This window comes from Idiotropiscis lumnitzeri, chromosome 3 (genome assembly GCF_059441095.1).
Source record: "Idiotropiscis lumnitzeri isolate Australia: NSW breed Sydney's pygmy pipehorse chromosome 3, RoL_Ilum_1.0, whole genome shotgun sequence".
Lineage (NCBI taxonomy): Eukaryota > Metazoa > Chordata > Actinopteri > Syngnathiformes > Syngnathidae > Idiotropiscis > Idiotropiscis lumnitzeri.
In genome coordinates, this window is record NC_142393.1 from 27,789,112 (window position 1) to 27,802,841 (window position 13,730).

A 13,730-nucleotide genomic window follows, 5' to 3' on the forward strand; every position below is an offset into this window, starting at 1 on the left:
CAGTTCAGACAAGCGCAGCATGATGGCAAAACAAATGTGCGGTTTTGTGCTTGTACACCACCTGGCCAGGTCCTTGTCCTTGTTGAGGTGTTGAAAGAAGGACGGCTCACAGATGAGCTGCTGTTCTTGACACACCTGCTTACAGGAGCGTCCCGGCTCTGCCATTTTCACCTGCAGTGCGCTGAGCGGAGGCCACATCACCTGACCGTGACAGAAGTCCTGACGACATGACAGATCACAACATCACACAGCTGAACTGTCCATCGTAATATGTGGCCCAACACTCCGAGTGAAATCAAAGTTTCTGATCAGGGAATTGAGTAATGAACCTGGTTTTCGATGAAGGCGTTGACTCTCTGCAGCATCCCCTCACAGGTGAACTCAAACGGCAAATAAGGCTCAATCTGCTCACACAAACACACCCACACAGTTGTGCCATTATTTGCAATTGTGATATGGCCCCAACACAAAAAGGCGGAACTAATGTTTGTGGCTCATCATTCTGGTTGGATCGGATTTTCTACCGGGTCCAACAGACCACAAGGTGTATTTCTCAATGCGAGCCTTTCTTAACGACGTTGCCCTAACACGGGCCATATTGCCATAACTTGTTCTGTAGCCAGTAAACACCAGTCAACAAAAGCGAGTCCAGGTCGATAAATAAAAATCCCAGTTCCCTTCAGTAAAACTAATCTTGAATTGCCACATGCTACAGCTCAGTGCAGTTCACCAACGTATCTTGTAACAGTGTGTGTGATGTGATGTGTGACACTTTTAGGTTGCATGGTTACCTCTGACGTTGGGTGCTTTTGTTAAAGGAAACCAAAAAAAAAAAAATTATAGCATCCTGAAAGCAACTGAACTGCACTGCAATTGTTTTGAGCACGGCAGATCAACAAATGGCTTTTGTTATTGCACCAAATCATCCACAACTCATTCAGTGTGTCCTTGTGCAGGGCAGTCGACAGGAAGGAGGACAGGGTGGCTTGTATGCGAAGGCAAGCTGGAGCCTGGTTTGCACTCCGATCACAAAGCATATAAGACTTGGTGCAATGAACAAAGCCATTGTTATTAAGCTTACAAAGCACAATGACGCAGCAGCAGCAGCAGATTCAAGGTCTGATGTATTTACAGCTTGGGTCGTTCGGTTGAATGTCAATTTAAAAATAAAAAAGAAAAAGAAAAAAAGAATCATGGGGGATTTGATGTGTTTACCTTCTGGCTGAGGATGGAGCGGATTGCTCTTTCGACTTCGGCGGCATTATCAATATCAACAGTCCACACATGGGGTTGACCAATATAAACCTCAGCATAGGGATGTTGAGAGGTCAGCTTCACACATGGAGGTGGAGAGAACATGTTAAGTTCCAACACATTTGGAACGGCTTGCGTGAAATGCTTCATTTTAAGTCTGTAAAAAAAGTGGCACCTCTCTCAGGGTGGGCTTTCCCTTAAAGAAGTCGGTGTTCTTGCTGCTTTTTGGTGGATTGAACTTGGGGTTGAGGAATGCACACCCGTTTGCGATGGCCTCCAGGGGGGCAGGACCCTCGTAGGGAAAGGACAGACCCACAAATAACTGCAACAAAGGTCAAATATTGACACGGTTCACGTCAGTAGTCATGCAATGCTCGGAAAAAAAAAAAAAAAAGAACAACAAAAGCCAAACTTTCACAACCACAATGCCAGTGTGAGTCGGAATATGTCTATTCCAGAACCCCTTTTGCTTGTAGACCACTCCTAGTGAGGATATTTGCAAGGTATTGAAAAATACCACTTGCTTAACTATGTAACTTCGTAGTCGCCAATTAAAAATAGCATCCCTGACTCCCTGAGACAATTGGAACTTCTAATTTCAAGAAGAGGATAACTAGAAGTAATTCAAACACCGACGCAGGAAGGCAGCAGGCAGCAAGTGGTGGCAGCCAACTCGCAGCTACTGAAGCTATTTGGTGAGAAAGTCTGTAGTGTGAGTGTGAGGAGCCTCTGCAGAAGTTAGCTCGCTAAAATAAACAAGTCCAAATGTCCAAAAAGAAAACAGAGTTGATAAAGGACATTCTCTCGAATGCCACAGCAACATACAGCACTTGGAACTTTTACATTCTGGTTTGACAGTACTGAGCTGGCTACACTTATTCGTATTGATTAATTAATTTTTTTTTTTTTTTTAATGTTAACAAGTAAGCTATCAGGCTATTGTGTTTTGTAACTTTTCATGTCTAAAGTACAGTTTTGTATAAAAAATAAATAAATAAATAAATAAAATGATACCAATGCACCCTCTAAATTGCACACGAATATCTCCAGGTCAGGTGAAAAATCTCGCAAAACCTCTCACGATTAAATGTGACAATGTAAACAGATAAAAAATGAGGGCAGTGGTGCTAGTTTTTTTTTTTTAAGCAAAAAAAAAAAAAGGGCCGTTGGTCAAAGGAGTCGACTTTCTGCTGCGCCATGACTATTTGATTTTGGATCCCCCACAGTGCTTCTTTTCCTTTCTGATAAGTGGTTACATTGTCAACAGGCTGCATGTTCGTTTGGCCTTGAGTCACACCGCACACAGTGAGAAGTCAAGCCAAAACAATCCAACACATTGAATATCGCCGATTTGAGATATTCACACGGCAGGATTATCAGCCCGGTTTTAGCCTTGAATGTCCTCTCCTGTCCATGTTAATGACACTCCAGTTACCGTAGTGGCGCAGAAGACAATCTTAACAGATATTCCTCCCATGTGTGGTGTGTTCAGACTGATCTCAACCGCTCGAAAGTATGTTAAATCTAGGCTATTCCATCAACATGTTGGATTGTTTTGTCCCGAGTTCTCACGTGGCCCTTAAACTGCATCTGCGAAAGCTGGTTAGATTTGCTTTAGGGCTGAACAATTTATCATTATCGTCGTAATATCTAGACATGAAAATTCAAGATATTAATATCTTGAAGTCGCACAATGCATGATTTTGAGTTTTTAATCGCTACTGCCACCAAACTCTTTTCGGTTTCAACCTTTTATTTTCCATTCATGGTTTTCCTTTTTTGCCTTCCTCTGAGAAACTGTGGGTGTCTTGGGGCGGTTTCTTCTGAGCAGATGTCAAATCCATTATGGCAATAATAGCTTCTGGTCGTGCCTCTGAGACAACGAGGATGTAAAAAAAAAAAACATTTTCATTTCCTCTAAACATGTCGCATTTTCCCATGCAAACTGAGTTTGGCCCAGGATTTGAGTGCCAATCCTAATGTCCAGACCTGTTAATGCCACACTGACAACACACCCCAGTTGGCATGTTTTAGCTTGTTGAGTTTCTGGCATCATTTCAGAAACCTGCTTAATAGCAGGTTTCAAACGACAGGTGGCAGCAAAGCACATCACTTCTCTACACTTAAGCTGTGTTGTGTAAATGCAGGCAAAAAAGCTCCTCAACCTTGAGGAACAGTCAACCTCTATTTATAGGAAATAAAGAGGAAGGGGAACAAAGACACTCACTGAGAAAGATTGAGAGCGCTATTGTAGCTGAGACGAGTCAAGGCGCGTACGCTGAAATATTCAAAGGACCCGGCATGATTTGCTCTATAGCGCAGGATGATGAATGACAGCAAGTGTTTTGTTGTTGCAGAACAATGTACCTAACCTTTTTGACAGAAAATGTCATGGCTTCCTGATCTTACTGTGACATTTGTGCAAAATGTTAAGATGAATGCAGTTAAATTCACCAATTATGGTCACAGACATGTTTTATTGAAGTCACAGTTCTCTTGACCTTTAAGTGAATTTGAATAGCGCCATCCTCATGTACTGACTTCCACTAGTACCCAATCTAAAAATTTCCTGTGAATACAAATATTAAAAGCAGACTAAAACGACAACAGCATCATCCACAGAGTTGTACTTTGCCCCACGACAAATATATTGAAATAAATGAAGAAAATAAACTAGACTGATAACCTTACGTGAGAAAATAGGAGAAGCACTGAGCACACCCAGAACCAAGAGTAAATATTTAAGTGCTAGATGGGAACATATAGTTGACGGAAGCATGTTTTCCATGGAAATTTTAAGTTACAGCTCAAGCTTCAGCCGCATGAGGCCAATTAGCTCAGGCAGTCTGTCTGTTGGGGGAGGAAAGATGAGGAAAACACCTCGTCTTTACCTTCTAACAATAAAGTGACGCACATTCAGCGAGAGACCTAGTTTTTGGCCCACGTAAACATAAATTTGATGTTCATGAATGTAAGTCGGCGAGATGAGCTGACCTTGGTCTCTCGGAGGAGAAACTGTAAATCTCGTCCACTCAAGATGCCGTGGTTCCTCACGTAGCTTGGTAGGTGGACAGTGCTGGTGCCATGGACAGTGCCGTGGACTTCCATGTAGCTGTGTATGATGTCCAGGTATTTTTTCTTGTCCTATGACAGAGGGGGAAAAAAAGTGCTCATTCAGGACAGGTCAAGCACTTTTTAAACAATTATATTGGGATGAATGAGGTGAGTTTTGCTGCAGAGTGTTCTTGTTGTTGAGGGCAGAAAACTGAAATGATCGACCAAAAGTGGTGCAGACTTTGGGGCCGAAGAGGTTAATAAAACCGCTGTAAAAACTTGCCACGGACTCTTTTGTCTTTTGTAGCTACAGTCCATGAATGAGTGAGTTTGTGAGCATGAATGAAGAGAGGACCGATTATAGAGGGAGGAGAGGTCAAAGTGGTGGGTGTTAAAGGAAAAACTGGTGACTGTGGAAAGCAATGCACTATATGGTATCCAGCTTGTGGAGTTTTTGAAGCGTATCTATAACGTGCAAATCTTTGAACGGCAGTTTTAGTGTATACCACGCGCAAGAAAAAGGTGTAATTTGTTTGGGGGGGTGTCCTGTACACACATGCACGCATACACAAACACATGCACACACTGTTACTCCCGCACAATTTTTAGCGTAGACAGGGCAGTATGAGCGAGAAATACAAACACCTGCGTTGTCGGCGTACAAATGGGCAAGAGAGTTATCAACTGGCTAGATTATATTGTTGACTAAGTGGAGGGAGAAGACCTTCCCCAGAAGACCAGTGACTGAACGCATCCAGGGGAGTATCAGTTAAACAAAGTGACCCAGCTCTCAGAGTGCAACTACTCCTTATGAGACTGGATGAGGACTCCTACTTCTGGTCGCTTGTGTTCTCTTATCTCACTCTCCCCTCCTTCTCCTGTGTGTGCTCGCCGCAAATTGTGCTTCGTACGTGGTCTGCTTTTTACTCATTTTGCCTCATGAGTCCAATGTAACGGAGAAAAGCCGAGTCACTTTTCTAAATGAAAATAGCGTAACGAATTGGGTAAAGTATTGTTGCGGTAAGAGATATGTTATGCTGAGCTATGGTATTTTCATCACGCGACTCGTAGCACGGGAGGGGTGTGCGAGTGAGAGAAGGGAGACAGGAAGTTCCGTGGGACTCCTGACTAAAAATGGTTGGTGCTCTGTTTTTGGCGTTGGCTAGGGCCCATAGTAGCTGTGTTGTAATCATAAACAGGAGATAACTTAAACTAACGGTGTATCTTTTGAAGTCGTTACAATATTTTTTAGCCTTGAATAATAAAGAAATGTACCGCAAGATTATTATTTTTTTTCATCTGTGAGGCCCGGACCAATTTGGCCCGCGGACCGGTGGTTGGGGTCCACTGCTTGAAGTGACTAATCCTCACCTATGTGGCGGCATATAAGAAAGACTTCTATCAATTATCGTTATCACTAAATGGGTGTGCGGAGTACTTAGCATGCAACAATACCACGTAAGACAGGACATGGAGATGGAGAAGTCAACGCTAATCGCGAAATGCAAAGATCCTCTAGACTTATGTGTTAAGCCCGGCATGTTCATTTTGTTATAGTCGCCTATAATGTAAGATTAGTGTTACACAAAATACAGGAGACAAATTTCTTGCGTGATTCTACAATAAATAATATTCTTATTCCATAAAGGTTATTTAGATGGTGACAAAGGGCAGCCCAACACCAAAAACCTTTGGCAAATTCAAATCCATAACAACACGATGCATCACACGAGCATTTACCAGTGTGTGTGCGTGTAGATGCAGTCGCAGCCATAGTAGACGATTGATTGCTTACCTGTAAATTCAAGAATTCTGTGGCATAATGCTTCACTTTTGCTTAATGCTGCCAAGTTTACATACAAGATGTAAACACAAAGTAACCATCCAAAAAAGGCTGCCTCCAACACCTTTGTCTGCTCTCTACCATGTGTGGCTCAGGGCTTGGAGCTTAAATTTCAGGTAGCCACTCGTCAGACTCCCAGTGGGCCAGGCTATCAGATGCCTCCAGCCATCTTGCTGTAACTAAAGCAGGCAAGTATGCGTGTGTGTCTGTGCGCAAGTGAGTGAGTGACCGAACGAGTGAGAGATTTGACAAAGGAGAGAAAATATGAGAAACCAATTAGAAAATGAAATCACTCCCCGCTAATCATTTCCTTCAGTGGACCTGAGGATTTGTGTGCATGCAGGTGTGGTTGACAGCAGATATCTATCCACCTTATTCCCGGGGGATCTAATGGAGAAACGATTACGGAGCAACTTACTGTGAGACACTGGACGTAGGTGTGAATATTTTTTTCTAAGCGTTTTTCATTTCCTGGAGCAGTTTATTTGAACATATTGCGTTTCCTTTTCTAAATGATCACGCCCCCCGCCTCAGAGCATTAGTGATTCACAACGCCTCACTTTCTGAAGAAACACAATTAAGAAAGTAGCTAAAAACATCACTATACTGTCGCTGGCCATTTTGTTTTTCATTTAGGAAGCGGGATTACAATGCTTTCTCTTTCAAATGGCGTGCCCACACGGTTTAAGTCTGTAAGTACCACAGAAAGTGGATTCACGCCAAAGGTGACCATGTAAACAAAATGTTGGTTCCAGTTCATACCTGTAAGTCACACGCCCAGAATTCACACAATGGCTCATGGGAGCCAGGAATAAGGTAGATACAGAAGCATGTCTCTAAATTAAAAACTATGTATTGAGGGTTGTGCATGAGGACCTATAAAGAAAGTCATGAGTTGAACAGTGTAATTGAACACACAATTATCCCATGTACATTGCATATGTTTTCTTATTTCAAAAATACACATTTAAGCAGGTGAATAGGTTTACCGCAACATGCAGGAAAAAATTATTCCCAATCTCAAGTCTCCAAATGCATGATGTGCGTTTGTTGTGGCCTCTCGACTGCGTGCAGTGGAAGAGCATAGGCGGCCCATGAGCCTTCAAAGCAGTCCTTACATAAAGCTTCACGGTCAGAGGACATCATTCGCCAGATGCTATTTGAAGCATCGCTCTCTTACAAATGCACCAGATTTACAGAGAGAGAGAAGGAAATGGAATCGAAACGCAGAGAAATCAAACTGGTGATATCAACGTACAAAGAAAAATAATGGCAACTTTACCATTCATCTGTGTATACAAGCAATATGTAATATGAAACCAGGAAGTGGATCGATTTCAGGAGGAATAAAAATAATTGCGTTAGCTGGAGAGGTTGATTGAAGTGGGCCAAATGGAGCGAAGGGAGGTGAGTTTAGTGATCGTATAAATCAGAGGAGATGGGTAACCCCTGGCAGAAAGAAGCAATGGGAAAGGCGGCATCTGATTTCAGTCAGAACAGGTGAAGGGCAGAATGAGGCCGGACGGCTTACAACCTCAACCCTGAAATGTTCCAAAAATGAATTAGATTAGATTCTGTTCATAATCCAATGCAAATAATGCAGACACACAAGCCTGCCCGCTATTAAATCTACTGTTTGGACAGAGATCAAAAGCTTGATTACGGAATCAATCACATATATTGTAGAACTTCTAGGTATGTTTATTTAGACTGGTTACAGATTTGTGCTTTCCCTGGCAGGCAGCAATGCTAAGTGTATTACACTTCAGACACAGGGTGTGATTAAAAACACTTTGCTCTTGCTTAACATCCACATCTGGATATATTCTCGCTTTGCTGTCAAATGAAGCATCTGTCAAGCGGTCCAAAAATTCACAAGTTCAATGGATGCAAGAAGCTGCTATCAAATAAGAGGTCCAATGTTAAAATGTAACTCGACCTCTTGAAAGAGCTTTTGATTTCAGCAAATACAACTTTCTTATGCTACCAATTCAACAACCCATCACCCCGTTAAAAAATGCAGTGTATAACATCATAATAGGCCTGGGCGATATGGCTGAAAAGTATAACAGGATAAAAGGATTTGATTTTGGTCAATTTTGATAGCTATTGAATTATTATTTCTTTACTATTCAAATTACTATTAAGGACCAGAGAAAAAAAACATCTCAACATATAATAGTTAACCTTTAATAAGAGCTCAACACAACCATGAAAAAGTCAAATAAACTGGGTCAATATAATGGTTAGATAAACATCTTTTTAAACTTGCTTAGCAGGGCTGGGCAATATGGCTGAAAAAATTTTCTAAATATAAATAATTTATTTCAGTCAATATTGATAATTACTGATCTTTTTATTACCCATTAAAAATGAGAACAATATCCATCCATCTATTATCCGAGCCGCTTCTCCTCACGAGGGTCACGGGGTGATGGAGCCTACCCCAGCTGTCTTCAGGCAGTGGGTGGGGTTCACCCTGACACGCACACAGACTCACGTGCACGTGGATGCACTTCTTTGATAGTTAGGCGGACAAGGTGCACAAAAATGGTTCAACACTTTTGTGCTCCAAATTTCCTCTTAGGTGATTGTAATTGTGGCGCAAATCTAACATCATACTGCTGCTTCTGGCCTACAGAAGGCCAAAGAATGCCTGATTTTATTTTATTTTTTCAATCAATATTATATTGAGCACAATTTCTATTGATATTGATAAAGTATCTACTGCGATTTACACTGATATTGCAATATTGTCCAGACCTACTGCATACACAGACCTGAGATGTCTTTTGAAGGTTTTCTCTATTATCGATGTACGGTAATGAATAAAGTGGTGCTGAAAGCCAAAAAGCGTCTCTCGTCTCTCGTCTTTCCTTTCCAATGCTTGAATTGGGTTACCATGGAAACCGCTCTATTCAGTTGGTGAGATCATTTTATTTCTGCATTGAAATTATCTACATTGTGTTTATTGTCAAATACTGGGGTCTTTTTTTGAAAATAACCACCAATAGCTCAAGACAGCGTTTAGAAAGATAATATGTTAGATTAAATGTTTGTTTACAGAGGTAAAGAACAATTTGGATAAACAAGCATGTATTTAGGCTCTCATATAACCTCCACTACTACATGGGTAGTGACTCTATCCTAGATTGAATAAGATATGAGCAGTGGAAAAATATTTTTCATATATTCATAACGTTAAAATTGTATTGCTGTAAGTGTTACTAAAATTATTTACTGTAAGGGCTTAATGTAAAGAAAAAAAAATCTAATTGAGTCTCAAAATTAGTTTTCAACATAACCACTGGCTCGGGGCAGTGTCGGCAACCCAAATTTCCGTGACACTGGCCCCATCGGGTGCATTAAAATTTCATAAACATGATGAAATCAATATGTTTTTGCTAAAAAAAATAAAAAAAATAATAAATTAATCATTACTGATTTTTTTAGCGTGCCATTTTTTGCACGTCAGGTTAAATATGGAATGGCTTGAACAAGAACATGAACATGTTAAATGGGTGCAAGAATATGACGAGGGTATTGGATATGGATAGTCTTGACAGAGCATTCTTATAAATAGCGCATGTTTGAATTGGATCCACTCACGCTTCTGGTCAGCTTCGAAAGCGCACACTCGCACTTTGAGGTCACAGACATGGCCAGCCATTGATGCCGGTGCAGTTGTTATTGTCGGTGGGGCAGCGTACTAAAGAAAACCAACTTCAGACTCGTGCAACTTTGACTGGTGGCAGAATAGGATGTTTTGACCATTACTACCATCCAGATTTTTTTAAGGCATTTAAGCTCATGCACGTACCTGGCTGTTTCAAAATTTTTAACACCATTTTCGGGAGGACAGAGCATTTTCTCCGCTTGTCAAGGCATGCCCACCTCTATTTTTTTACTCCAGTGACACCTTCCTCCACATAAGTGTGTCGATTATTGGTGTCTCAATTTTATCTGAGGTGCTAGCAAAGTTAGCTAAAAAGTAAACGGATTTCACCTTCAAGGAGGAAATCATTTGCCCCACTTTCAATTTACAACTAATCATTGGGAAATGAGAATCCTCTGACAAGGACTCCACCAACATGAACAAAGTCAAGGAGAGAGAACCCAATTTAAAAGATAGCAGGAGGGAGGCACAGCAAGCCATCCCGCGAGTTATCAGGCAGCCCCAAAATGGCCCTTTAATTAAAAGCAGGAGGTAATGAACACACTGGGGAGAGTGATTAGCAGATAATGCATCTTGCTGTGAATTGATGGGTCTCCCTGGTTGGCCTTTTGAAAGCTACAGTGGATGGAATACTGCAGTGTGAAAGTAAAGGTCCAAGGCATCCCATAAACCAGTGACCTCTTTGACATACAATTATTAAGGCTTTTATTTCCATTGAAAATTTGGAATTTGGCTTCTCAGTACTTGGGATGCTGGTCCCAGATGAAATCTGCCTGTTGGATCACATTCTCCTGTGTAAACCACCTGCACCAGCACGACTAAAACTACATTGGCGTAAATGGATTAACACCCAAACGACTCATTTCATTATAGTCATTACTGACTATAAACCCTCCCATTGCATTTCCATTCAATTGATTTTGACTAAGCTGATACTATGTCCCTATACGATACCTCGACATTACAGTACATTTAGAAAATTGATTGTAAATGTGTCTATGGCTATAATGTGGGGCGACAGTGTTCTCAACTAATCAAAGAAATCAAAAACTGATTTTAGAACGAGTCAGAATTGATTCTATTGAGCAATATACATTAGGTGTAAGAGAGAAGTCTTCCGTGATACCAGGTTATTTAGTGTTCATGAGGGATTGCCGAGAGGAAGAAACTATTTGGGTGGCAGGTGATCCGAATAGACCGCAGTCTACTGCCTGAAGTTAGAGGGTTGAAGAGGCTGTGCTCAGCGTGAGCAGTGTCAGATACAATCCTACCCGCATTCCCCCGGGTCCTGGAGTCATAAAGATCTTAAATGTAAAAAGAGCTTAGAGCCTCCCGCCTTTTCGGCAACACGTGCAGTGGGCTGAAGTCTGTGCCTGTCCCTGGCAGTGGCACCAGTGTACAACACTGTGATGGAGGAATTGAGGATGGGGATGATGATGGCCGTATAGAACAGCACCAACATCTTGGTTGGAAGATTGATTCTGCTCAAGTTCTGCAGGAGGGTGATCCTCTGCTGGGCCTTTTTTATTGAGGGAGCTGATAGTCGACTCCCTCATGAGGTCCCGGGCGATGGTGATGGTGGCAGAAATGTCCAACAATGGGGATAGAGGATTTTGTGACAGTGAGGTTGCACCAAGGGGCTGTGAACTTCCTGAAGTCCAGGACACCAATCGGTGTACCTCCATCCTGTTGGCAGACTCATTGCCGTCTGAGATAAGCCCGATGAGGATTTTGATCAGTATTACAGACTGATGGCTGGAGGTACAGCAGACAGTGTATATGGAAAAGAACGAGGGACAAATCCCTGAGGGACTCCAGTGCTGATGGTCCTTGCGTCCAAGACACAATCTTGACCAGCCGCACATTGCTTACGGTCCATTTGGAATTCTGTGATCCACCTGAAGAGGGAGTCGGGGCAGGTTGAGCTGGAATAGATGTCCTGGCACGTTGAGCTGGTAGGATGGTGTTGAAGGCAAAGCTGAAGTCCACAAACATGATCCTGGCATAGTTTCCCAAGAAGTCTAGATGTTGCAGAATGGAGTGGAAGGCCATGGTGACTGCATCGTCTACAGACCTGTTAGCTTTGTAGGCAAGCTGCGGCAGGTCCATGAGGGGGGCAGTGATCGACCTGAGGTGTGGGAGGATGAGGCGCTCATAGGACTTCATGACTACAGACATCAGCGTTACGGGTCTTAAATCGTTAACTTCATGTATGTAGGAGTACAAAAAGGCCTTAAGCCCTCTCAAAACAACCGCAGATTTATTGGCAGTGAATTACTACTGGAGTCTCTCTGAATATAAACAAAAACTGCCTTTCTCACCTATCTAAATCAAACTAAACCTGTATTTCAACTAACTGCTTTTGTCTCTGCTTCTGATTGCTGTTGCTCTTTCTCGACAAATCTGTCTGAGCTTAGCTGTGAACTCGGGTTGTCCTTGTTTTAACACACAATGGAGCGCAGTGGTACAATGCGAAGAATTCACAGAATTAAAAAAATATGGGGTCACAGAATTCATGTACTCATCCAGATAGTCTGTCGGAGCCCTAAACACCTCTCAGTATGTGCATAGATCCTTAAACCATCTCTTTTATGTCCTTACAATGGGTTTACAGAGGTCCCATATTGGTCTTTATGCAGGGATCAGGTGGACCAGATGCTCTGATATTCCAAGGTTGGGTAAGTATGCTTCAGTAACTGCAACAGATAGTAGTGATCTAACATGTTCTCGTCTCTTCTAGGGCATTTAATAAACTGTTCACACTTGTGTAGTTCACGGTTGAGACTCCTCTTGTTAAAGCCAAATACAATAACCCCGGGGAACGGGAAAGTCCGTTCCACTACCAAAATGTGCGCTCCGCAAGTGTGATCTGCACAGATCCCCGTGTGTGTCATCCATGGTAGGCGGGATGTACGCAGAGGCAAGAATGACAGACGGAAACTCACGCCGGGAGTAGACTGGCTTGCAGTACATGAAAATATATTACAGAGCAAGAGAACCGTGTTGGTAAATCACTCTCACATTGGAGCACGAGGCGTTGACAATATAAAAACTGACAATTCCACCGATGCTTTAGCCGGAGAGTTCTGCTGCATTACCGTTCCCACGGAACAACTAAAATCCCTCCAGATATAATGTGCTGTCCAGCATCTGCCCACAAAGCTGTCTCAGTGAAGCACAAAAAAACAAGTGAAGGACAAGTTCTTGTTTTTTATCATCAGCAACACCAGCTCATCCATTTTGTTGTTGAGTGAGTGTGCGTTGGTGAAGGTGAGGGTGTTCATGTCTGTTCATGGAGTCGAGTCACACATGCACACCAACTCTGTCCCTCTCTACTGCGCCTCCCTTTTTTGGCAAAAAAAATGGATCAAGTCCGCAGTAGGTGCAAAAAAATAAAATAAAAATGGAAACAGGTCCACAGGGAAAAAAAACATTCTGATGTAAACATTCCTTATGTTTAGTTCTACACAGGTCTAAGAGCTTGAGGAGGCATACTTAACGCAAAAAAATAAATAAAAAACACACACTAAAACACCAGGGTGTTTGTATATGGCCATCTTATCATCTTGGTTTTATCACCAAGTCTAACCATAAAGGGTATCATTTGCTATGGAGAATTTTAGTTTGTGATCAATCTTTGTTTTATTTTCTTAAGGAAAATTCCACCATGGTGACGGCTATTTGTCAAGTTGCTACATCTTGACATTTAAGAAGTGAGAAAATAAAACAAGACATTCTTTCAACCAATACCAGTCAGCGGAAAATTACATCATCGACCATTTCTGATCATGTTATTGGGTGGGAAGAACTAAAATTTCAACACCTAACCATTATGCTCGCAGGAGGTGAAAATGACCACCCGGGCCACCGCGCCAGCTTCCACTCGTGGGTGAAGGCCTTCTA

At 42.1% G+C, this 13,730-nt stretch overlaps 1 protein-coding gene across 1 annotated transcript in view; it reads right to left on the reverse strand.

Annotated features, from left to right (window-relative positions):
* The window catches only part of mgat5 (alpha-1,6-mannosylglycoprotein 6-beta-N-acetylglucosaminyltransferase), a 63,155-nt gene that overhangs the window by 2,849 nt on the left and 46,576 nt on the right, over nt 1-13,730 (reverse strand). Inside the window, exons 12-16 of the mRNA XM_088290120.1 lie at nt 4,249-4,398; nt 1,430-1,576; nt 1,216-1,332; nt 330-404; nt 62-219 (exon numbers count right to left, since the gene is read on the reverse strand). Coding sequence (XP_088146246.1) covers nt 62-219; nt 330-404; nt 1,216-1,332; nt 1,430-1,576; nt 4,249-4,398 — 647 coding nt within the window. The remainder of the gene's footprint in view (nt 1-61; nt 220-329; nt 405-1,215; nt 1,333-1,429; nt 1,577-4,248; nt 4,399-13,730) is intronic.